The sequence below is a fragment of the Pan paniscus genome, chromosome 19 (assembly GCF_029289425.2).
Source record: "Pan paniscus chromosome 19, NHGRI_mPanPan1-v2.0_pri, whole genome shotgun sequence".
NCBI lineage: Eukaryota > Metazoa > Chordata > Mammalia > Primates > Hominidae > Pan > Pan paniscus.
In genome coordinates, this window is record NC_073268.2 from 21,998,381 (window position 1) to 22,022,533 (window position 24,153).

The following is a 24,153-nucleotide window of genomic DNA, read 5'->3' on the forward strand; positions in this document are numbered from 1 at the left end:
GGATAAAGGAGAAAGAGAAACCAAAATCTAGAAACAACATGATACAATGAAGTGAAAAGATAGACTGTGGGCTTTGGATTCAGAAAACTTGACTCCAAATCTCAGGTCTTCCATCATCATGTAAACCAGGACAAAATATTTAACCTCTCTGCAGTTCAGTTTCCTCAGCTGTAAAGTGGGGATAATACTGCCCCACTTTGTAAGTAGTGAGAATTTAATTAGAATGAGACAAATGAAAATGCTTCCTGTAATGCTAGCACAAAGCCTTAATACAAGTTTTGTTTTTGTGATTTGAAAAAGGCAATACTGGGGTGATCGCTGGGCTACGCCATATGGCTATACCAGTTACCACCCAAAGTGATATCCAGACAAGTGGATTTAAAAGTGCCAATCCTGGCTGGGTGTGGTGGCTCACGCCTATAATCCCAGCACTTTGGGAGGCTGAAGTGGGTGGATCACCTGAGGTCAGGAGTTCGAGACTAGCCTGACAAATGTGGTGAAACCCTCTCTATTAAAAATACAAACATTAGCCAGGCGTGGTGGCAGGCGCCTGTACTCCCAGCTACTCAGAAGGCTAAGGAAGGAGAATCGCTTGAACCCAGGAGGCGGAGGTTGCAGTGAGCTGAGATCACGCCATTGCACTCCAGCCTGGACAACAGAGCGAGACTCCATCTCAAAAAAAAAAAGTGTCAATTCCAAAAGCAGCATGTGTGATGACATCTGTTGTGGGGAGGGACTACAGGCGTGGGCAGGAGGAGACGGTCATGCCAAGGGGACTTTTTAGTGAATTTTTTCAGGCAAAAAACCCCTACTACCACCACCAAAGCTGAGATGATCCGTAACAGAGGACAGAGGATACAGGCAGTTTTCAAAAAAATATTGATCTGGATCAGATGGGCTGATAAGGCCCAAACACTTATAAACCAAAGCTGCAGGTCTCTAAGGTCTTCAGAGAAGCTACACAAAATACTATGATTTCAATAGCATCCACATATGTATCATTTTCCACAACATTTTACAATTCTCTTGTTTCACAGGGAAGGTGAACTAATTATAATGAAATATCAGTAATGTATCTTAAATAAGTAACATGTTGCTGGAAAAAATTTAAGTTAAAACGCACTACATAATAGTGCAGAAACAAAGTGCAGGTGGCAATTTTAAGACATGAAAACAATGCTGAATCAGTAGTGTTTGGAGTGATACATTTTGCCCATTTTTGGCCAGTCCTAGAACAGTACTCACCACAAGCTGCATGCCAAATATGAACTAATGAGGCTAAAACACTGAAGACCAAATGGAACCACTCTAGAGTCTGTTTCACAATGAGATACTCCTCCCCGTTCTGGAAACAGCGATCTGCTGTAGTTCCTATCCTCCTGTGGCACCTATCCCTGCTACAGTACCTATAACCAGATGTCCTCCATCATCCAGCCTCCAGGACAAGTGGTGCTCAGTGAGTCACAATCTGAGGAACAGCTGCTGGTTGCCGATTTGTATTCCTGTATATACTCGACTTGGGTAGCCAGGATTTTCTCGTTTGTCTTGAATATATTTACTTCTAAAAAGACTGTTAGTCTTGTTTGGAGGTGAGCAGAGGAATGTTTACTTGCTGGAGAACATAATAACAAACATCGCTTCTCACCCCTCATAAACAGAAAGCCCATTGTCTGTGCCGTGAAAAGAGGACTACCTTGTCAGGAAGATTTTACTTACCTCTACAAGAAAAAGGACTCGTATTAAAATCGACCTGTGGTTACCACCCTTAGAAATGCTGTTTTCAGATATTCCTATTGCTAGTCTTAGAGGCAGCCATGGAATATATAGTCTCCTCTGACCTTGGGGTCAGGAAGAAAGGGAAATCTATTCATAAAAGGAATTTAAATTCTGGCCTAGGCCTCTCAAACCTGCTTCAAGTGAAAGAAGATAGCTTAACTAACAGGAGCCTCAAGTTGAATGTCTTCTTTTTTTTTTTTTTTTTTTTGAGATGGAGTCTTCCTGTGTTGCCCAGGCTGGAGTGCAGTGGCATGATCTTGGCTTACTGCAATCTCCACCTCTCGGGCTCAAGCGATTCTCCGGCCTCAGCCTCCTGAGTAGCTGGGATTACAGGCGTGCACTACCCCGCCTAGCTAATTTTTGTTATTTTTAGTAGAGATGGGGTTTCACCATGTTGGCCAGGCTGGTCTTGAACTCCTGACCTCAGGTGATCCGCCCACCTCAGCCTCCCAATGTGCTGAGATTACAGGCGTGAAGCCACTGTGCCTGGCCTGATTCCTTTAATACAGGCTCAAGCACAAGTGCCCACACGTATACTGTGGGTACAACCTTCTTTTTTTTTTTTGAGACAGAGTCTCACTCTTGTCGCCCAGGCTGGAGTGCAGTGGCGCGATCTCAGCTCACTGCAAGCTCCGCCTCCTGGCTTCACGTCATTCTCCTGCCTCAGCCTCCCGAGTAGCTGGGACTACAGGCGCCTGCCACCATGTCCGGCTAATTTTTTTGTATTTTTAGTAGAGATGGGGTTTCACCGTGTTAGACAGGATGGTCTCGAACTCCTGACCTTGTGATCCGCCCGCCTCGGCCTCCCAAAGTGCTGGGATTACAGGTGTGAGCCACCACGCCCGGCCTGGCAGAACCTTCTTAACAAGAGGGTCCCTCCAGCACATCTTTCCGAGAGCTAAGTTGGTGGGGAAAACAGACTTTGCACTCATTTGGCCGACTGCCTGAGCAGGGTCTGGGAAAAATGCCTTTAACCCCACCTCTGATTCCTTGCTCCTATGCTAGAAGACTAGCACATCTATCCCTACTGAACAAGGAGCTTGTCTGGGGTTAGGGCACTCTCATCAAAAGGCATCTTTGATGTTTTTGAGCTGGCGCACAGCCAGATCTACAGGGAGGCTAAACTTGAGGCTGCTGAGGCGACTGAGCAGGTTGAGGGCACTCTCAAAGCCTGTGTGTGCCATGTAGCTCCAGGGCTGGTAGTGAGGCTCGATGAGTGACCCGGACTTGCAGATGAGGTTCACCCAGGACACCAGACGCTGCTCATTCAGTGCCATGCACACCAAGGCCTTCAATTCTGAGTCTGCACTGCGCTTAAAAGGGTCATGCTCTGTCAGCACCATGTGGATGGCTGTCAGTAGGCTCTGTTTGGGGGTGACAACAGTGCCTCCCGTAACAGGAAGGGCGAAGGACTGGGAGAGCTTCCGGGCTGGGGATTCCACATAAGCACGGCCGTTCTTAGCATGGTAGTACTTTACAAAGAGCTCCCACGGGTGCATGGCCTCTGGGGCCGAGGAGAAGGCTGGCAGCAAACAAGCAATAGGAGCCATAACAAGGCTCATCCCTGGGGAGGAGGCATACAGTCCATGGGCCAGCAGGTCCCTCACAGCCACCGTTAGCTCCTTCCGCACAGCCATAGTCAGCTCATCCTTGCCTCCCAGAGAGAGGTCCTGGAGGTTGGCAGAGGTGATGACATGGTCATGTGGCTGCTGCCTCAAGGCTAGCTGCTTCACTCTGTCCACTGACACCTCCAGCCTCTTCAGCAAGGGAGAGTAGTCTCTGTCAGCCTGGCCCCTCTGCCACAGGGTTGGAGGGATCTGACCTGTGGCACAACCAAACTGGCTAACAGCAAAGATCTGGAGCACGGCCAGCGCTCGCCGCATCAGGTGCAGCCCCGTCTCCCGGACTTTCTTCACATCCTCTGCCTTTGCTGCTTAGAAAAGACAGTGGCTCATCAGTGAGAGGCCATGATGGCACAGAGCTACACTCAACAAATCACAGGCTGAGATCAGTCTGAGCCACATGCTGGGTCTCACATGAAGGCAAGAGCCACCCAGGATGTAGCTGGACTTCCTTTTTCTGGTTAATAATAGCTGTATTGAGATATAATTCACATACCATATGATTCACCCATTTAAGGTGTTTAATTCAGTGGTTTTTAGTATATTCAAAATTGTATAACTGTCACTGCAATCAATTTTAGAATATTTCATCCTTCCCAAAAGCAAATCCATACCATCAGCATTTCTCATTCCCCTCTTCTCCTCAACAAACCCAAGCCCTAGGCAACCAACCACTCATCTACTTTCTGTCTCTAGAGATTTGCCTGTTCTGGAAACTGCACTTACTTTTGCTGTTTCCTGGAGGCGTTCTGCTGCTGCCTGTTCTGCTGCAGCCATTTCCTGTCTTCCCACCGGCCTTGCACTCACAGTGTCCACCACCTGTCTGCAAGGGGCTTCCCACTTCATCTGGAATCAGAAATTATAGAAGAGAAACTTATTTAGCCCTTTATGGCAGATCTTTAAAGGAAAAATAATACTTAATGGTGCCTATTAGAAACAAGAATTTCACAAACTCTTGTCCTATTTAATTGTGTAAAATGAGGACTGGCATACAGTAGTTGGCTCAATAAATATTTGCTAAGTGAATGAACCATGAATCATCATTTTATGGATGACGAGAGACTAAAGAGTTAGTAACATGCTCAAGGACATAAAACCAATGAGTATGAGAGTGGAGATTTTAACTATCTGATTTTGAAACCCATGCACTTTCTACTCTGCCAATGCTGCCTCCCCTACTAAGCCATCAAGCCTCTTAAATAGTACATCAAGAATTGGCACCTTTTGGCTGGGCATGGTGGCTCATGCCTGTAGTCCTGGTACTTTGGGAGGCTGAGGCGGGCGGATCACTTGAGGTCAGGAGTACGAGACCAGCCTGGCCAACATGCTGAAACACCATCTCTACTAAAAATACAAAAATTAGCTGGGTGGGGTGGTGGGAGCCTGTAATCCGAGCTACTCAGGAGGCTGAGGCGGAAGAATCGCTTCCATCTGGGAGGCGGAGGTTGCAGTAAGCCAAGATTGTGCCACTGCACTCCAGCCAGGGGAACAGAGAGAGACACTGTCTCCCCACCGCCCAAAAAAGAACAAAAAACCAGAATTAGAACCTTTTTACTAGTACTTAGAATAAGTATAATTATTATGACACCTGTCCACCCTTCTCATCCCATCCCCTCCTCTAACCTTGGATGAAGCTGATAAACATCTCAAGGTCTCGGATCTGAGTTTTCAGTTGCTCAACCAACTGTTCTTTGACTCGGGCTGGGTTGACGATCTGAGCCACTGCTGCATCTACACGCTGACGAAGCTCTTCAGTGGACAGGGAACTGATGTCCTCATTCAGATTCATGTCCAGTTTCTTTATTAACTCATCTATGATCACCTACCAAGATCACAAGCAATGAGCACACCCTTTGGAATTTTTAGGGAGAGGGTTAGGGAGGAGAATCTAAAAATGTCTTCTGTCCTTAAATGGAAATAAAAAACAGACCTCTAAATTTGTGAAAGTAAATGACTTAACTGCTGATTGATCAAGGTGAGGACATAGACTCTCTACTTTTAAAGTAAAAAGAACCCTCAGTTCTCTGATAAAAATGGATCCTCCCACTCACAGTAAATTTCTACCAGGCTAGTCAGATTTCACTCAGGAGAACAACAGTATGAAAAATCCAAAGTGGCTGATGATCCAACAAGCCTTATATTTAGTTGCTCTAAAGGCTTCAAGGAGAATATATACTGATTTTTAAGAGACAGGGTCTTGCTCAGTCACCCAGGCTAGGGTCCAGTAATGTGAGCGTTGCTCACTGTAACCTCAAACTCCTGTGCTCAAGCAATCCTCCTGCCTCGGTCTCCCCCATAGCTGGGACTATAGACACACGCTACCACCTGGTTAATTTTTAAATTTTTTGTAGAGACAGGGTCTCGTTATGTTGCCCAGGCTGGCCTCAAACTTCTGGCCTCAAGAGATCCTCCCACCTCAGCCTCCCAAAGAATTGGGATTACAGGCATGAGCCACTGCAACTGGCCTGATTTTTCTTAATTTCTAATCCTTCTTGCCCTACTGTAGGCAACTAAAGAAAAATCTCTATAAAATATCAAGGTGCATTATAGCCAAAATATCCTAGTGACATTATTAGGAACAATTTAAAATTCTGATAATAGGCTGGGTGCGGTGGCTCACATCTGTAACTCCAGCACTTCGGGAGGCCAAGGCGGGTGGATCATTTGAGGTCAGGAGCTCAAGACCAGCCTGGCCAACATGGTGAAATCCCATCTGTACTAAAAATACAAAAATTAGCTGGCCATGGTGGTGGATGCCTGTAATCTCAACTACTCGGGAGGCTGAGGCAGGAGAATCGCTTGAACCCTGGAGGCGGAGGTTGCAGTGAGCCAAGATCATGCCACTGCACTCCAGCCTGGGTGACAAACTGAGACTTTGTCTCAAAAAAAAAAAAAAAATCTGATATCGTAAACTCCAGCCCAGCCAGAAAAACAGCCACAGCACAGGGGTAGAGAAACATGCAGGGGAGGTTGTAACTGTATCTCTACCAAGAGATTTACCTGTCTACCCAGGTCTTACCTAAATAAATACAGTATTAAAGTCAGTCTGGATTCCTGGCATGTTTATCAAAAGGTAGTGAGTAGTAGGAAAAAGCTAGATTACGGCCAGGTGCGGTGGCTCACGCCTGTAATCCCAGCACTTTGGGAGGCCAAGGTGGGCAGATCACCTGAGGTTGGGAGTTCGAGACCAGCCTGACCAACATGGAGAAACCCCATCTCTACTGAAAATACAAAATTAGCCCAGCATGGTGGCGCCTGCCTATAATCCCAGTTACTTGGGAGGCTGAGGCAGGAGAATTGCTTGAACCCAGGAGGCGGAGGTTGTGTTGAGCTGAGATCGTGCCATTGCACTCCAGCCTGGGCAACAAGAGCAAAACTCCACCTCAAAAACAAAATAAAACAAAACAAAAAAGCTAGATTACATTGTATGATGGGCCCAAGTAGAATTTTTTAAGTGATCAAATGAAGAAATTATTGTTATATTCTTATTTCTATTATTAATTACAATCACCAAAAAGAAATAGCTCAATTATCATATTACAAAACTTTGGAATCTGTGTTTTCCATGTATGAGCAAAGAAAGGTTCCTCATAGCAGTAAAATTTCCCTTTGATTTGGGCCAGCAGAGGGATTCTCAGTAAGGCCAAAGGAGAACTGAGCTGAGAGAGGATGCCCTGTGAATGCTGGAAGGGACAAGTTAACCTCGGGCAGTGGTGGAGGTTCCTCTGGGGTCTGCTCACCCGCTGTCTTTCCAACACCACGGACTGTGGCAGCGAGTCATAACTGCCCTCTTGATAGGCAAACGTTTCCAGGTCATCTAGCTGGGTCTTGAGCTGCAGTATCAGTTCTTTCTGCTTCTCCCTTTGGGTTTCCAGACGCTCTTGCTTTTCCTGCTCACTCTAAGGCAAGAAAATAATTGGGTCTATTATGCAGGAAAAGGGAAACTCAGGGCACATTAAGAATCTGCTCGAGCCAGTAATGACCAATAAAATATAAGATGTTTCCAATAATCCAAATGAAATACACAATTCATACGACAGATTCAAAAGTAAGAATAATTATTTCATCCTAGGCAATTTGTTAAATGGGTGTTTTCTTTAAGAAACTATCTGTCCCTCATTGGAAATAGGATATTAATACAATGAGGCTTTTTGTTAAGACTGCCTTTTTTCCCCCAAAGGTCTAGTTAGGGTAGAGACAATCTATCTCAGCCAAGATAGCCTCCCAGGAATTAAGACATGCCATTCTCCACAGCCAGTTACCATAACACAACTCCTGATTACTCTGTGCAGCCAAATTTTGCAAAAGAATCTGGGGTAAGGGTGTGGAGAGAGGCTTTAAAACTCATAACCAGCTGGCCGGGCCCGGTAGCTCACACCTGTAATCCCAGCACTTTGGGAGGCCGAGGCGGGTGGATCACGAGGTCAGGAGATTGACCATCCTGGCTAACACAGTAAAACCCCATCTCTACTAAAAATACAAAAAAAAAATTAGCCGTGTGTGGTGGCGGGCGCCTGTAGTCCCAGCTACTTGGGAGGCTGAGGCAGGAGGATGGCGTGAACCCGGGAGGCAGAGCTTGCAGTGAGCAGAGGTCGCGCCACTGCACTCCAGCCTTGGTGACAGAGCGAGACTCCGTCTCAAAAAAAAAGAAAAAAACTCATAACCAGCTTTCCTAAGGTTCACCAAAGTCCCTTTGATGTACGATAGACCACTTCTGAAAAATCAAAAGAATCAAACGCACCAGGAGTGGTGTCTCACGACTGTAACTGCAGCACTCTGGGAGGCCAAGGCAAAAGAATCACTTGAGCCCAGGAGTTCGAGACCACCCTGGGCAACACAGTGAGACTTCATCTCCACAAAAAAATTTTTAAAAATTAGCTGGGCATGGTGGTGCATGCCTGTAGTCCCAGCTACTTGAGTGGCCGAGGCGGGAGGATTGCTTAAGCACAAGAGGTCAAGGCTTCACAAGACCCTGTCTCAAAGAAAAAAAAAATTAGCCAGGCGTGGTGGCATGGTGGTCCCAGTCACACAAGAGGCTGGGACAAGATGATGGCTTGAGTCTAGGAGGTTGAGGCTGCATTGAGCTTTGTTTTCACCACTGCACTCCAGCCTGGGCAATAGGGCAAGACTCTGTCTCAAAAAACCAAAACCAAAAACAAAAGAGTAAAAGGCAAGTGCCTAGGCCAGTGAAAAAAAACCAAAAGCCACATAATGGGGATGGGAAGGTAACAATGTTTTTAAAAAAAAGTATCTGTAAGTTTTGCTGACTAGTGACTCCTTTTTCAACTGTTGGCCACCAGTAGTTTCTGCATTTCAACTAATAAAAATGCTTCAGGGTGGTAAAGTCTTGTCAACGTATTGTCAAACACTGGTTCTTCCTTGTCTTTCTTGAGTCTCAAAAACAAAAAGCAAAACCAGCAAATCATTTGTAGGGGCAAGGCTGCGTCTTAAACTAGAAGTCTACAGCGTATTACATTTAACCTTAAAACGGTACTTACCAAGCCCTGAAGAAGTAAGTAATGAGAGAGAAGAAATGAAAAAAAAAAAAAAAAAAGAAAACAACAAATTAACTTTTTGTTTAAGTATTTAAAATGCAATCCTCTTGCTTTAACTTTGCTCAACATGAAAGCAAGCCTTTTCTCAGGGCAGTCCCTCTGTAATCCTTTCAGAGCGCAGTTGCATACTGTTAGAACCCTATCCCGCTTCCCCATTTGGTGAAGGCCTAGTTCTCCTTTAAGAGGCTTCCTGATTTCCCCAGGCATAACTAAACATTTCCTCTAGAGGTTGTTCACACTTCTAGTCTAGCTCATATCACATTATTTGTTTAGGATTCTGTCTCTTCTAGTCTATGAACTCCTTAAGGACAAAGGTTTTGACTTTGAACCACAAATGCCAGGCACAGTGTCTGGCACAAGGTAAGTTCTCAACATGCATTTGTTGTATGTTACCGAACTGAATTAAGGAAAGTATGGCCGAACGCAGTGGCTCATGCCTGTAATCCCAGCACTTTGGGAGGCCAAAGCAGGCAGATCACCTGAGGTCAGGAGTTCGAGACCAGCCTGGCCAACATGGTGGAACCCCGTCTCTACAAAAACTAGCCCAGTGTGGTGGCACGTGCCTGTAATCCTAGCTACTTGGGAGGCTGAGGCAGGAGAATGGCTTGAACCCAGGAGGCAGAGGTTGGAGTGAGCCAAGACCGCAGCATTGAACTCCAGCCTGGGTGTCACAGCAAGACTCTGTGTCCAAAAAAAAAAAAAGAAAGAAAGAAAGAAAGAAAAAAAAAGAAAAAGAAAAGAATGACAAATTCCAAATAATGAACTCTGAGTGGAGAAAGTTGTCTAACCAGCCTAAGGAGAAAGAACTGTGGAAAAGTCTTTGTTTTTGTTCTCACTGTTACCCAACTTTATGTCAGGGAAGAAAGAAATCAGCCATAAATTTTGATTCCATTTTCATGACCAAGTCTGTTGAACTCTGTCACTTGCCATGGTAGCTACGATGTGCTATTTGCTGGAGTGTGGGCAAACAAGAGAGAACAATGAGCTCTGGTGCAAAGCAAGAAATAACATAAATCATTTCCAGTATGAAGTAAGATAAGAGAAAATATTGGTTTAAAATATTTGGGGTCGAGGTGGGTGGATCACTTGAGGTCAGGAGTTCGAGACCAGCCTGGCCAACATGGCAAAACCCTGTCTCTACTCAAAATACAAAATTTAGCCGGGGATAGTGGCACATGCCTGCAGTCCCAGCTACTAGGGAGGCTGAGGCAGCAGAACAGCTTGAACCTAGGAGGTGGAGGTTGCAGTGAGCTGAGATCATGCTACTGCACTCCAGCCTGGGTGACAGGGCCAGACTCTGTCTCAAAAAACAAAACAAAACAAAACAAAACTGGGGGCCAGGTGCAGTGGCTCATGCCTGTAATCCCAGCACTTAGGGAGGCTAAGGTGGGAGGGTGGCTTGAGCCCAGGAGTCAGAGACCAGCTGAGCAACATAGGGAGACCCCCACCTCTACAGAAAAAATATATTTTTTAATTAGCTAGTCATGGTAGTGTGCGCCTGTGGTCCCAGCTACTTGGGAGGCTGAGCTGGGAGGATGGATTGAGCCCAGGAGGTTGAGGATGCAGTGAGTTGTGATCATGCTGCTGCACACCAGCCTGGGCAACAGAGTGGAAAATAAAAATTTAGGGCCGGGCGCGGTGGCTCACACCTATAATCCCAGCACTTTGGGAGGCCGAGTCGGACAGATTATGAGGTCAGGCGTTCGAGGCCAGGAGTTCGAGACCAGGAGTTCGAGACCAGCCTGGCCAACATGGCAAAACCCCAACTCTACTAAAAATACAAAAATTAGCCAGGCGTGGTGACAGGCACCTGTAGTCCCAGCTACCTGGGAAGCTGAGGCAGGAGAATCGCTTGAACCCAGGAGGCGGAGGTTGCCGTGAGCCAAGATGGTGCCACTGCATTCCAGCCTGGGCGACAGAGTGAGACTCTGTCTCAAGAAAAAAAAAAAAATTGGCAGGGTACAGTGGTTCATGCCTGTAATCCAGCACTTTGGGTGGCCAAGGTGGGTGGCTTGCTTGAGCCCAGGAGTTCAAGACCAGCCTGGGCAATATGGTGAAACCTCATCTCTACAAATATAAAAACTGGCTGAGCGTGGTGGTGCTCGCCTGTGGTCCCAGTTACTCGAGAGGCTGAGGTAGGAGGATCTACTGAGCCTGGGAGTCAAGGCTGCAGTGAGTCCTGATCATGCCAGTGCACTCTAGCCTGGCAACAGAGTGAGACCCTGTCTCAAAAAAAAAAAAAAAAAAAAGGAAAAAGAAAAAAAAAGGTAAGTGGTAAGAAGTAAATCATTCAGTTCAATGATATTCCCTACTCTGGTCCTACCTGTTCACCTGTCAATGTATTCAATGTATAAATACAAGATTACAACTTGTAGGTGGATTGAGCACTACTTTTTTTTTTTTTTTTAAGGTGGTACAATGTTTCTTTTTCCTTTTTTTTTTGAGACAGGGTCTTGCTCTGTTACTCAGGCTGGAGTGCAGCGGTATGATCATAGCTCTCTGCAGCCTCCAACTCCTGGGCTCAAGTGATCCTCCTCCAGCCTTCGCCTCCCCAAGTGTTGGGATTACAGTCATGAGCCACTGCACACAGTCTTTTTTTTTTTTTTTTTTAGTTTTTAATTTTTTTTGTGTTTTTTTTTGAGACAGAGTTTCACTCTTGTTGCCCCAGGCTGGGGTGCAATGGCACGATCTTGGCTCACCGCAACCTCTGCCTCCCAGGTTCAAGCGATTCTCCTGCTTCAGCCTCCCGAGTAGCTGGGATTACAGGAATGTGCCACCATGTCTGGCTAATTTTTTTTTTTTTTTTTTGTATTTTTAGTAGAGACGGGGTTTCATCATGTTGGTCAGGCTGGTGTCGAACTCCCAACCTCAGGTGATCCGCCCGCCTTGGCCTCCCAAAGTGCTAGGATTACAGGCGTGAGCCACTGCGCTGGGCTAGTTTTTAATTTTTATGGGTACATAGTATGTGTATATATTTATGGGGTACATGAAATGTTGCTACAGGCATGCAATGTGTCATAATCACATCATGGAAAATGGGGTTGGCCTACTGTTTCTAAAGGTGAAAATGAACAACAGAGTTTCCTATCACGTAGAACCTTTGGTGCTGTCCACCCCTTTCTAGCCCTTAAATCTGGCAGTTTGAGGTGGCTGCTCCTTGTGTAAGGAGTTGCAGGTATGTGGAGAAGGGTGGAACAGTAAACACAGGATTGCACTGGAAACAGTTCAGATTAAAATAAACAAATCATTATCTGCTTGATAAATCTTCTTGGCTAAAACCAATGTAAGTGGGAAGAAAGCCACATGTAGACTGTAGTTTGAAGAATAAAATGGTGAAAAGGGATGGGGCATGGTGGCTCACGTCTCTAATCCCAGCACGTTGGTAGGCTGAGGAGGGCAGATCGCTTGAGCTCAGGTGTTGGAGACCAGCCTGGGCAATGTGGTGAAACCCCGTCTCAACAAAAAATAAACAAAATTAACTGGGTGTGGTGGCACACACCTGTAGTCCCAGATAATGGGGAAGCTGAGGCAGGAGGATTGCTTGAGCCCAGGAGGCAGAGGTTGCAGTAAGCAGAAATTGCGCCAATGCAGTCTAGCCTAGGTGACAGAGTGAGACTCTGTCTCAAAAAAAAAAAAAAAAAAGTGAAAAGGCAGTGTACCTCAACACTTTTAATAAAGCCAGCACTTTGTGCACTTCCAGAGATGCAAAGCTTGTAAGGAAACGTTTACCTGGTGTCTTATACATAGTTTCACTACTTCTGGGGTAGGCACACTGAATCGATCTTGTCAGTTACCAGAGGACCTCATTCAGAATGCCTAATGATTAAGCAGGATGGAGGAAGAGTTTAAAAATTTCAACATTATAGCCTGCACGGTGGCACACGCCTGTAGTCCTGAGGCTGAGGCAGGAGGATGGCTTGAGACCAGGAGTTCGAGACCAGCCTGGGCAACATACCAAGACCCTCCCGTCTCTTAAAAAGGAAAAATTCCAACATTAGGAAATTTATATAATCAAGAGTTGTGTTTATTTCAGTTACTAAGAGACCCTGCTGTTAACCCAAACTCCCACCCAGAGAAGTGTAAAGACTGCCTAGATTTCAGGAAAGCAGGGACAGGGAGTTAACCTAAATTTCCACGGATTCCAACTCACTTTCCTTTCCTTTGCCAATTTTCCCAATCCCCAGAGTCGGGGTCCTCTAACAGCCAAAGTGTTCAAGACTGAGATACGTGAGGGAAAGGTGAGTGGGCGCAGCACTGCTCTTGGCTGCTCTGCTGCCCTCTCAACGACTCACTTCGCTCACCGCTCCTCTACCACTCACGTCATCACGCACCGACATCTCTCCACATCCTCCGTGCACACCGCTCACCCTCAGGTTCCCAGGCCTCTGTCCTCTTGCCCTTCAGCCGGCCCCGCACTCCAGTCCCCTGGTCTCCGACACACGTACTCACCGACCGAGTCGGGGAGGCTTCTCCCCGCATGCACCATCATCCGGGTCTGGATCGCCACCCACACGACCCCACTATTCCCATATTCCTCGCGGCCCGGCTCCAGCCACTCACCTGGTCCTCGCCCCGCAACCGTGGCCGGTCCCCGGGCAGCCCATCGCCCTCATCGCTGGCGGGGTCGCCGGGCCCTTCGTAACCTAGGACGTGAGGGCAGCCGCGGAAGGCGAAGTCTTCAAGCTCCCGCAGAAGGCGCTGCTGCTCCGCCGGCGCCCCGCGCACCACCTGGCGCAGGCGGAACTGCACCTGCGCGAAGTGCGAGGACAGCGCCAGCAGCGCCGAGTCCAGCCGCCGCCGCTCTGCCCGCAGCCGCCGCAGCGTCCGGCCCGGCGAATCCGGCGGGGAGCCCGGGGCCGCGCCAGGCTCCTCGGCCGTCGCCTCTTCTAAAAACGCGGTTGCCCCAGGCCGGGCCTCCGCCACCGCCCCCACTGGGGCCCAGCGCACCGCCTCGCACGGGGGCAGCGGCTCCTCTTCCTCCTCCTCTTCGTCTTTCGCCTTTGGCCCAACAGCCGCCACCACCGTTACCGGCTCTGCAGCCGCTTCGACAGCCGCCATCTTCCCGGAAACACCGCCGCACGTCAGCCGCGCTCCCCCTGCTGCCATGGCAACGGCGCGGTGGCCTGGAACCCCAGGGGAGTGGTGGGCGGGGCCTGAAGTACCGAAGTCCCCGAGGGCGCGCCTTCCCCGGGAATTTAATTCAGGACAATAATGTTTTATTGAGCGCCTATTGTGAATCAGACACTGAGCAGTAAGCGTCGGAGAAACAGGTGAATGATACCGGGGAAAAGTCATTCCCTGTGTAGCGTCTAGGGCAGCCTTTGCCCTGGTTCCAACAGATGGGGGTTGTCTCTTCCTAGTCTATGCATTTCTGAAGACCCCACGGTGAAGGGCTGCAAGGATGAAGCTGTCCCAGAGTATCTCCAGAGTGCAGATCCCTTGGCTGCCAGGTCATGTTCTCTCTTCCTCTCAACTGTTCTCCCGACCATATAAGGAGAGGCAGCTGCTGGGGGCGTCCCCAGGATCTAAAGATAGCGGCCCCTGCCTGGAACTCTAAATGCCACCCTGGAGCGGGAGCCGCAATGGCACGGTGAGTGTTTCCGGCTCCGGTGCTCCCCCTGGCCCTTTTCCCTGGAGATTCCCTGCTCCAAGTCTTCTGGGCGCTCCAGGTTCTGTGAGGCCCCACGGGAGCCCCGGACCCCTGGTCTCTGTAACTGTGGGGTGAGGGAAGGTGTGACCTGAATGTTCTCCCTGACCTCCTAGTTTCCTAGTCTTGCACGTTCTATTCTTCCCAGGTTCACACTCACCACATCCACCCACTCCTGTCATTCCCTTCCCTTTCACCCCTTCTGTCTCATTTAGCTCCACTTTGAAAAAACTGTGGCATCAAAGGTCCCTGGGTAGTCCCTTCCCAAATGACCTCAGTCTTCCCTCTCCCACCCCTATGAAGCCACACCTCAACTTCTCTTCAGGCAGCACGCCCGGACCTTGTGGTACGACAGGCCCAGGTATGTGTTCATGGAGTTTTGTGTTGAGGACAGCACCGATGTCCACGTGCTTATTGAGGATCACCGCATTGTGTTCAGGTAATGGCCCTGCCGTCTGAGGGCCTGGCTTCCCAGGAATCTACCCCTTCTCCTAATGTCCCCACACGGAGTATTCCGCATCTCCTCAGCTTCATTGTCTCCTCAGCTGCAAGAATGCCGATGGAGTGGAGTTGTACAATGAGATTGAGTTCTATGCCAAAGTGAACTCCAAGGTAAGGGTGAAATGGGACAGTAAGGTTTGGATGGAAACCGGGCTGCCCAGGGAAACTGGAGATTAATTCTAAACCCCAGACCCTAAGAATGAGGCTCTCTATCTGGCAGGACTCCCAGGATAAGCGCTCTTCCCGCTCTATTACTTGTTTTGTGAGAAAATGGAAGGAAAAGGTGGCCTGGCCGCGGCTTACCAAGGAGGATATCAAGGTGGGTGTGTGGAAAGTGGCCTGCTTCTTCTCTCCATGTACCCAGGTTACAGCTGGGATTGTCCTTGCCTCCTTTCCAGCCAATATTCAATCACTCACCAAGTCCTGCCTCATCTTTTTTTTTCCAACTGTATTAGTCTCTCTTATTTTTTATTTTTATTTATTTATTTATTTTGAGACGGAGTTTCGCTCTTGTTGCCCAGGCTGGAGTGCAATGGCGTGATCTCAGCTCACCATGGCCTCCGCCTCCCGGGTTCAAGCAATTCTCCTGCCTCAGCCTCCTGGGTAGCTGGGATTACAGGCATGCACCACCACGCCCAGCTAATTTTGTATTTTTAGTAGAGATGGGGTTTCTCCTTGTTGCTCAGGCTGGTCTCGAACTCCCGACTTCAGGTGATCTGCCCGCCTCGGCCTCCCAAAGTGCTGGGATTACAGGCGTGAGCCACCGCGCCTGGCTTATTTTTTAACTTAAAGTTCTGGGATACATGTGCAGAACATGCAGGTTTGTTACATAGGTATACGTGTGCCATGGTGGTTTGCTGCATCTATCAACCCGTCATGTAGATTTTAAGTCCTGCATACATTAGCTATTTGTCCTGAGTCTCTTTTTACTCTCTTGGTAATCTCTCCCAGTTAACTACTTTCGTTGTAGGTGATGAAATGTGTAAGACTCCACTTCAGATATTGGCACTGCTGTGAACATGGTCTTTCCCTTTACTGCAACTCACAATCAAAACCTTTGATTCTTTTTGTGTGTGTGTTTGTGTGAGATGGATTCTCACTCCTGTAGCACAGGCTGGAGTGCAGTGGCGCGATCTTGGCCCACTGCAACTTCCACTTCCTGGGTTCAAGCAATTCTCCTTCCTCAGCCTCCTGAGTAGCTGGGATTACTGGCTTGTGCCACCACGCCTGGCTAATTTTTGTATTTTTAGTAGAGACGGGGTTTCACCATATTGGTCAGGCTGGTCTTGAATTCCTGACCTCAGGTGGTCTACCCGCCTCAGCCTCCCAAACTGCTAGGATTACAGGCATGAGCCAATGTGCCCAGCCATTTCTTTTTCTTTTTTCTTTCTTTCTGTTTTTTTTTTTTTTTTTTTTTGATTCGGAGTTTCGCTCTTGTTGCCCAGGCTGGAGTGCAATGGCATGATCGCAGCTCACACTACACCTCCGCCTCCCAGATTCAAGTGATTCTCCTGCCTCAGTCTCCCGAGTAGCTGTGATTACAGGCATGTGCCACCACACCCGGCTAATTTTGTATTTTTAGCAGAGACAGTGTTTCAACATGTTGGCCAGGCTGGTCTCAAACTCCTGACCACAGGTGATCCACCTGCATCGGCCTCCTAAAGTGCTGGGATTACAGCTGTGAGCCACTGCACCCGGCCTCTGCCAATTCTTGTTTTCTATATTCCAGTCCCAGAAGTAGTTTCCACTGTAGAAATTAATTGATGAGTCTTATTCTTCCTTTTCTTTCTTTCTTTCTTTCTTTCTTCTTTCTTTCTTTCTTTCTCTCTCTCTCTCTCTCTCTCCCCCTCTCTCTCCCTCCCTCCCTCCCTCTCTCTCTCTTTCTTTCTTTTCCTTCTTTTCTTTTTTTTTTTTTTTTTTGAGACGGAGTTTCTCTCTTGTTGCCCAGGTTGGAGTGCAGTGGCGCCATCTCGGCTCACTGCAACCTCCGCCTCCTGGGTTCAAGCGATTCTCCTTCATCAGCCTCCTGAGTAGCTGGGATTACAGGCGTGTGCCACCACGCCTGGCTAATTTTTGTATTTTTGTATTTTTTTTTTTTTTTTTTTGAGATAGAGTCTCACTCTGTCACCCAGGCTGGAGTGCAGTGGCGTGATCTCAGCTCACTGCAACCTCTGTCTCCTGGGTTCAAGTGATTCTCCTTCCTCAGCCTCCTGAGTAGCTGGGATTACAGGTGCCCACCACCATGCCCAGCTAATTTTTGTATTTTTAATAGAGACAGGGTTTCACCATGTTGGCCCGGCTGCTCTTGAACTCCTGACCTCAGGTGATCCGCTCGCCTCAGCCTCCCAAAGTGCTGGGATTACAGGTGTAAGCCACCGCACCTGGTAATTTTTTGTATTTTTAGTAGAGATGGGGTTTTGCCATGTTGACTAGGCTGGTCTCGAACTTCAGACCTCAGGTGATCTGCCTGCCTCAGCCTCCCAGGGTGCTGGAATTACAGGCATGAGCCACCACACCTAGCCCTGATGAATCTTATTCTTTCTAGTAGTGGCTTACAACCAGGCTCTACTGACCTCTTAAATATTAATGAATTCACTACTTAATTTCTTCCTAGTTCAAGCCTCACCAGCATACAGTGAGAAGTTTGTTGCATATTTTCAGTTCCATTTTCAATCCATTCTCTGCATTGCCCTCAGCATGGTCTGTCTAAAACACACATTTGACCCTGATGCTCCCCCACTTAAGGCCCTCCAAAGTCGTCTCCTCCTTAAAGGTTGAAAACTGACTGCCTGATGGCTGGATCTGGCTCTCAGATTTGTTTTAATCTTTACAGTGTCAAAAATTATTTTAAGGCCGGGTGTGGTGGCTCACGCCTGTAATCCCAGCACTTTAGGAGGCCGAGGCAGGCAGATTGCTTGAGGTCAGGAGTTGGAGACCAGCCCAGACAACATAGTGAAACGCTGTCTCTACTAAAAATACAAAAAATTAGCTGGGTGTGGTGGCGCATGTCTGTAGTCCTAGCTATTCAGGAGGCTGAGGCAGAATAATCGCTTGAACCTGGGAAGTGGAGGTTGCAGTGAGCTGAGATCGTGCCACTGCATTCCAGCGTGGGCGACAGAGCGAGACAACGTCTCAAAAAAAAAGAAATTATTTTGACTTGTTACTGACATTAAAAATTTTTTATTAGTTGCTGACATTTAAAAATGTGCATCTTCTAAAAATCCAGACTATAAGCTTCTGTTGAAAAATGGGAGGCTGAGAGAGGTGGCTCACAATCCCAGCACTTTGGGAGGCTGAGGTGGATGGATTGATTTAGGTCAGGAGTTCAAGACCAGCCTGGCCAACATGGCAAAACCCCATCTCTACTAAAAATACAAAAAATGAGCTGGGCGTGGTGGTGCGAGCCTGTAGTGCCAGCTACTCGGGAGGCTGAGGCGGGAGAATTGCTTGAACCCGGGAGGCCGAGGTTGCAGTGAGCCAAGATCTCACCACTGCACTCCAGCCTGGGCAATAGAGTGAGACTCCATTTCAAAAAAAATAAATAAATAAAACGGGGAGCCAGGTTCGGTGGCTCGTGACTGTAATCCCAGCACTTTGGAAGGCCAAGGCAGGCAGATCACAAGGTGGGGAATTTGAGACCAGCCTGGCCGACGTGGTGAAACCCCGTCTCTACTAAAAATACAAAAGTTAGCAGAGCGCGGTAGCACGTGCCTGTAATCCCAGCTGCTCCGGAGGCTGAGGCAGGAGAATTGCTTGAACCCGGGAGGCAGAGGTTGCAGTCAGCCGAGATCACCCCACTGCACTCCAGCCTGGATGACAGAGTGAGACTCTGTCTCAGAAAGAAAAAAGAAAAAGAAAAAGAAAAATGGGAGAATCTAGCCCCACTGATACACATCCCCAGATGCCTAGAGTTGAAGTTTTCAGTGGATCATGTACTTCACCTCACTTGCTCCTTTTCATTACCTCCCTGACTCTCTTGGGTATTTGAGCGTTTGATTTCCTGCCCTTTAGGTTGAGATCCAGGCACCGTAACATAACACACTAGCACATCCCACACTCTCTGCCCCAAGCTTTATCTTCTAGCCACAGCAGACTGTTGTGTTTTGTTTGTTTTGCAAAAACCAGGCTGTTTCTCACCTCTGTACCTTTGCTCAAGGTATGCCTTCTTCCTGAAAAGTTACCATCATTACTACCTTCACCCACCCAATCCCTGTGCATCCTTCAAAGCCCTGCCACTCCAGGAACCTGGGTTCTTGTGACTCCTTTTGGGGTTCCCATGATGTCCCCTATATAACTCCACCACCACACTTTTCACACTGTATTATAGTGCTTTTTTTATATCTCCCTCCCCAGCTTGCTTCCGAGTGGCTGGGACAGTGTGTTGACTTTTTTTTTTTTTTTTTGAGACAGGATGTCGTACTGTTACTCAGGCTGGAGTACAGTGGCATAATCAAGGTTCACAGCAGCGTTGCCCTTCTGGGCTCAAGCAATCCTCTCACCTTAGCCTCTTGAGTAGGTGGAACAACAGAAGTGTGCCACCATGCCTGGCTAATTTTTGTATTTTTTGTAGAGATGGGGTTTTGCCATGTTGCCCTAGGCTGGTCTCGAACCCCTGGGCTCAAGCAATTGATGTGCCTTGGCCTCCCAAAGTGCTGTGATTATAAGTGATAGCCACTGCGCCCGGCCAGAACATTTTTATAAACCCAGTGCCAAGCTGAGAGTCTGTCCATAGTATGTGTTCAATAAATTTTTTTTTTTTTTTTTGAGACAGAGTCTCACTCCATCGCCCAGGTTGGAGTACAGTGGCGTGATCTCGACTCACTGCAACCTCCACCTTCCGGGTTCCAGTAATCCTCCTGCGTTAGTCTCCTGAGTAGATGGGATTACAAGTGCCCACCAGCATTCCCAGCTAATTTCTGTATTTTTAGTAGAGATGGGGTTTCACCATGTTGGCCAGGCTGGTCTCAAACTCCTGACATCAAGTGATCCACCTGCCTCAGCCTCCCAAAATGCTGGGATTACAGATGTTAGCCACTGCACCTGGCCAATAAATATCTTTTGAATGAAGGAGTGAATAACTTCTTCCCTGTATAAATGTGGAAACTTTGGAACATGGACCTTGAAGGGTTGTCTCTGACTCCATGGAATGCAGCTTGTCTTTTTTTTTTTTTTTTTTTTTTCGAGACAGAGTTCCACTCTTGTTGCCCAGGCTGGGGTGCAGTGGCGCGATCTCAGCTTACTGCAGCTTCCACCTGCCAGGTTCAAGCGATTTTCCTGCCTCAGCCTCCCAAGTAGCTGGGACTAGAGGCATGTGCCACCATGCCCAGCTAATTTTGTATTTTTAGTAGAGATGGGGTTTTACCATGTTGGCGAGGCTGGTCTCGAACTCCTGACCTCAGGTGATCCACCCACCCTGGCCCCGCAGAGTGCTGGGATTACAGGTTGTGTGAGCCACTGCGCCCGGCTGCAGCTTGTCTGTCTTATTGGTTGACTCCTATGTTGCTTTATGATACAATTATCTTTCCAGATGTGTTGTCTCCTCAGTCAATCGGCTCCTGGAGGGTGGGACTTCTTTTTTTTTTTTTTTGAGATGCAGTCTTGCTCTGTCACCCAGGCTGGGGTGCAGTGGCACGATCTTGGCTCACTGCGACCTCCGCCTCCCAGGCTCAAGCGATTCTCCTGCCTCAGCCTCCCGAGTAGCTGGGACTACAGGTGCCCGTCACCATGCCCGGATAATTTTTGTATTTTTACTAGAGACGAGGTTTCACCATATTGGCCAGGCTGGTCTCGAACTCCTGACCTTGTGATCCTCCTGCCTCGGCCTTCCAAAGTGCTGAGATTACAGGCGTGAGCCACCACGCCTGGCCGGAGGGTAGGGCTTCTGAGATTTTCAGACTCTATCATGCCTAGCTTTGTGTGTAGATTGGCAGGTTCCTGGTCAAAGGAGTGCAGTTGGGAGGACTATGGACCTACTGACCCTCTTTTCCCCAGCGTGCTCCCATGCATATGCCCACACTCTCCCACACACTCCTGCTCCTGCCCTCCTGGCCTGTGACTCTTGGTGCCTCTTCTTGCAGCCAGTGTGGCTGTCTGTGGACTTTGATAACTGGAGAGACTGGGAAGGGGATGAAGAGATGGAGCTGGCTCATGTGGAACATTATGCAGAGGTGAGAGACAACACCTACTGTGTTCTGCCCACTTGATCATTCTTTGTGTTTCTCTGCACACATGTCTCTGGAGGATTGTCACTGGGGCCAAGCAGAGATATGCAAGCTCTCTAGGCAGGTTACTCATTGATGCTGATATTCTTTACGTATTTTGTGCAATGTTTATTTAATAGGGATGAGAGGAAAGAATATTATTGAAATTATATACATTGATTCACTTATTCAGTGTAGAGCCTGTATTCTGAAGAAGTTTGACAAAACCTTTTTCCACTTTTCTGTAATTCTTGTTCTACTGTTTTCTGTGTGTGTGTGTGTGTGTGTGTGTGTGGTTTTCTGTCACCTAGGCTGGAGTGCAATGGCGCGATCTCAGCTCACTGCAACCTCCGCCTCTGGGTTCAAGCAATTTTGTCTCATCCTCCTGAGTAGCTGGGATTACAGGTGCCCACCACCACGTCTGGATAATTTTTGTATTTTTTTAGTAGAGACGGAGTTTCACCATGTTGGCCAGGCTGGTCTCAAATTCCTGACCTCAGGTGATCCACCTGCCTCACCCTCCCAAGTGGTGGGATTACAGGCGTAAGTCACCATGCCTGGCCTGTGTGTGTGGTTTTCTTTTTGAGACAGAGTCTTGCTCTGTCTCCCAGGCTGGAGTGCAGTAGCTCCCTGCAACCTCCACTTCCCAGGTTCAAGCGATTCTTGTGCCTCAGCCACCTGAGTAGCTGGGATTACAGGCATGCGCCACCACCCCTGGCTAATTTTTTTTTGTATTTTTGGTAGAGATGGGGTTTCATCATGTTGGCCAGGCTGGTCTGGAACTCCTGGCCTCAAGTGATCTGTCTGTCTCAGCCTCCCAAAGTGCTGACATTACAAATGTGAGCCACCAAACCCGGCCTCTCTCTCTCTCTCTCTCTCTCTCTCTGTGTGTGTGTGTGTGTGTGTGTGTGTTGAGCCAGACAACTTCATGGGATGTTAAAACTAGCAGTATAAAAACTCACATCATAAATAATTGGCCCCCAATAAATCACACACTGTCGTTATATTATTTGGTTTCAGTTATAAAAACACTAGCCGATTCCAATCTGGATTTGTGTTAAATTTTCTTTTAAGAAGGGGATCAATTTACTTTTCTCAAATTAATTCCAGTGATGTTTTAAAGATGGGAGCAGTTGCCTGACCAGTTCTGGCTGCGACCATTCTTCTATGGACCATCAATGTGCAGATTGTTCTTCCTTCACTCCCTTCTCCCTTGTGATTATTTTTTCCTCCCACTAGCTTTTGAAGAAAGTCAGCACCAAGAGACCTCCACCTGCCATGGATGATTTGGATGTAAGTAAAGCCTTCCCTTCAACCCTTCAGTTTCTCTGTAGCCCTTAAAAATAACCCACTAGAGAGCTCCTATCCCAGTTCCTAGCACACAGTAGTTCTCAGTGCCTGTTAACCAAATTTGAGTTTGACCCAAGAGGGCTAATATTCTTTTTTGGGGGGGTGGGGGAGGAGTTTCACTCTTTCGCCCAGGTTGGAGTGCAGTGGCCCGATCTTGGCTCACTGCAACCTCTGCCTCCTGGGTTCAAGAGATTCTCCTGCCTCAGACTCCTGAGTAGCTGGGAATATAGGTGCCTGCCACCACGCCCAGCTAATTTTTGTATTTTTAGTAGAGACAGGGTTTTGCCATGTTGGCCAGGCTGGTCTCGAACTCCTGGCCTGAGGTGATCCACCCGCCTCAGCCTCCCAAAGTATTGGGATTACAGGCGTGAGCCACCACGCCTGGCCCAAGAAGGCTAATATTCTTCTCCAGGCTTTAGAAAACCCTAGCAAGACCCTCCTGCTTTCCATCTACCCCTCTGTTTCTCCATCCTAGAGAAGACCTACCCCAGCTGTAAGGAGCAATAGCATTAATTAAAATTCTGAAACTAGGGTGGGTGTGGTGGCTCACGCCTGTAATCCCAGCACTTTGAGAGGCCAAGGCAGGTGGATCACTTGTGTTCAGCAGTTTGAGACCAGCCTGGGCAACAGGGCAAAACCCTGTCTCTACCAAAAATACAAAAATTAGCCAGGCACGGTAGCCTATAATCCCAGCTACTCAAGTGGCTGAGGTGGGAGGATCGCTTGAGACTGTGAGGCAGAGGTTGCACTGAGCTGAGATCATGCCACTGCACTGCAGCTGGGTGATGAAGCAAGACCCTGTCTCAAAAAAAAAAAAAAAAAAAAAAGTCCTGAAACTAATGATGTATGACAAAGTAGCGTTGGTTTACTTAATATCCAAAGTAAGTTAAAACCTTTCATATTAGCCCCCTAAGTTGGGTGGTTTAGGAAATCACAAAAAGAAACTTGGAGAACAGGAGGGAGGAAGCAGTATTTGTTAACACAAATGTTCCTGCTTTGCAGGGTCTACAGGTGCTTTGTCTTTTCTTTTCCCCCCCAGGATGATTCTGACAGTGCTGATGATGCAACAAGTAATTAACTTTCTGTGACAGCAAAGCTGGGAAGGCAGCTGTGGCTATTTTCCAGTTGTTCTAGAAAGCTAGCGCCTAGGCCTTTGTCAGCGCTTTGGCTGTGCACCAAGTTCTTCTGAGATCTCTGAACTTTCCTAGAAGCTCTTTATTAAGGGTCGTCCTTCAAGCTTGTCTTCCTCCTAGGCACTTGACTATGGCTCCACATCAGATGCAGGGTCGGGGAGGGGTAGACTGGTAGGGCTTCTGATTTCTTACTGATTGGTTTCTAATCTCTGTGTTTAGGCCACTTGATTATTTGAGTATGTGTGTGTATGTGGCAAAACAAAAGCCAAAGAAGAATGCAGATTATAGAAATCTCTACTATGTGTGCATATGGGGCAAAGCAAAAAGCCAAAGAAGAAACAGATTATAATAAATCTCTAGGAACTGTTC

At 47.8% G+C, this 24,153-nt stretch overlaps 2 protein-coding genes across 5 annotated transcripts; one reads left to right on the forward strand and one right to left on the reverse strand.

The window, feature by feature from the left end:
• Positions 1 to 862: 862 nt before the first annotated feature.
• Positions 863 to 14,248, reverse strand: RUNDC1 (RUN domain containing 1). Of its 2 annotated transcripts, none has more exons than XM_003813922.7 (5): positions 13,514 to 14,248; positions 7,139 to 7,297; positions 5,022 to 5,220; positions 4,125 to 4,244; positions 863 to 3,706 (listed from the first exon to the last, which is right to left on the reverse strand). In XM_003813922.7, the coding sequence occupies exons 1-5, from the start codon at positions 14,246 to 14,248 to the stop codon at positions 2,841 to 2,843; spliced, it is 2,079 nt and encodes a 692-aa protein (XP_003813970.5). In that variant the 3' UTR covers positions 863 to 2,840. The 2 variants fall into 2 exon arrangements, with proteins under 2 accessions (XP_003813970.5, XP_008964761.4); XM_008966513.6 differs by having other exon boundaries at positions 863 to 3,709.
• Positions 13,728 to 24,153, forward strand: PTGES3L (prostaglandin E synthase 3 like). Of its 3 annotated transcripts, XM_014342023.5 has the most exons (8): positions 13,728 to 14,223; positions 14,314 to 14,543; positions 14,926 to 15,039; positions 15,146 to 15,212; positions 15,322 to 15,420; positions 21,179 to 21,268; positions 22,541 to 22,594; positions 23,691 to 24,153. In XM_014342023.5, exons 2-8 carry the CDS (start codon positions 14,407 to 14,409, stop codon positions 23,727 to 23,729), a joined length of 600 nt encoding a protein of 199 aa, XP_014197509.1. In that variant the 5' UTR covers positions 13,728 to 14,223; positions 14,314 to 14,406; the 3' UTR covers positions 23,730 to 24,153. The 3 variants fall into 3 exon arrangements, with proteins under 3 accessions (XP_014197509.1, XP_034797682.1, XP_063455094.1); XM_034941791.3 differs by lacking the exon at positions 15,322 to 15,420 and having other exon boundaries at positions 14,100 to 14,223; XM_063599024.1 differs by lacking the exons at positions 21,179 to 21,268; positions 22,541 to 22,594; positions 23,691 to 24,153 and having other exon boundaries at positions 14,100 to 14,223; positions 15,322 to 16,082.

Bases quoted from the DNA above. Each gene is read 5' to 3' on its own strand.
- RUNDC1 (XM_008966513.6), bottom strand. From the start codon at position 14,248: ATGACTTTTCCCCGGTATCATTCACCTGTTTCTCCGACGCTTACTGCT. The intron at 7,298-13,513 runs GTGAGTGGCTGG...TTCTTGCCTTAG, and splicing joins GGTTGCGGGGCGAGGACCAG to AGTGAGCAGGAAAAGCAAGA. The intron at 4,245-5,021 runs GTTAGAGGAGGG...TTCTGATTCCAG, and splicing joins GTTTATCAGCTTCATCCAAG to ATGAAGTGGGAAGCCCCTTG.
- PTGES3L (XM_063599024.1), top strand. From the start codon at position 14,407: ATGTTCTCTCTTCCTCTCAACTGTTCTCCCGACCATATAAGGAGAGGC. The intron at 15,040-15,145 runs GTAATGGCCCTG...TTGTCTCCTCAG, and splicing joins GATCACCGCATTGTGTTCAG to CTGCAAGAATGCCGATGGAG. The intron at 15,213-15,321 runs GTAAGGGTGAAA...TCTATCTGGCAG, and splicing joins ATGCCAAAGTGAACTCCAAG to GACTCCCAGGATAAGCGCTC.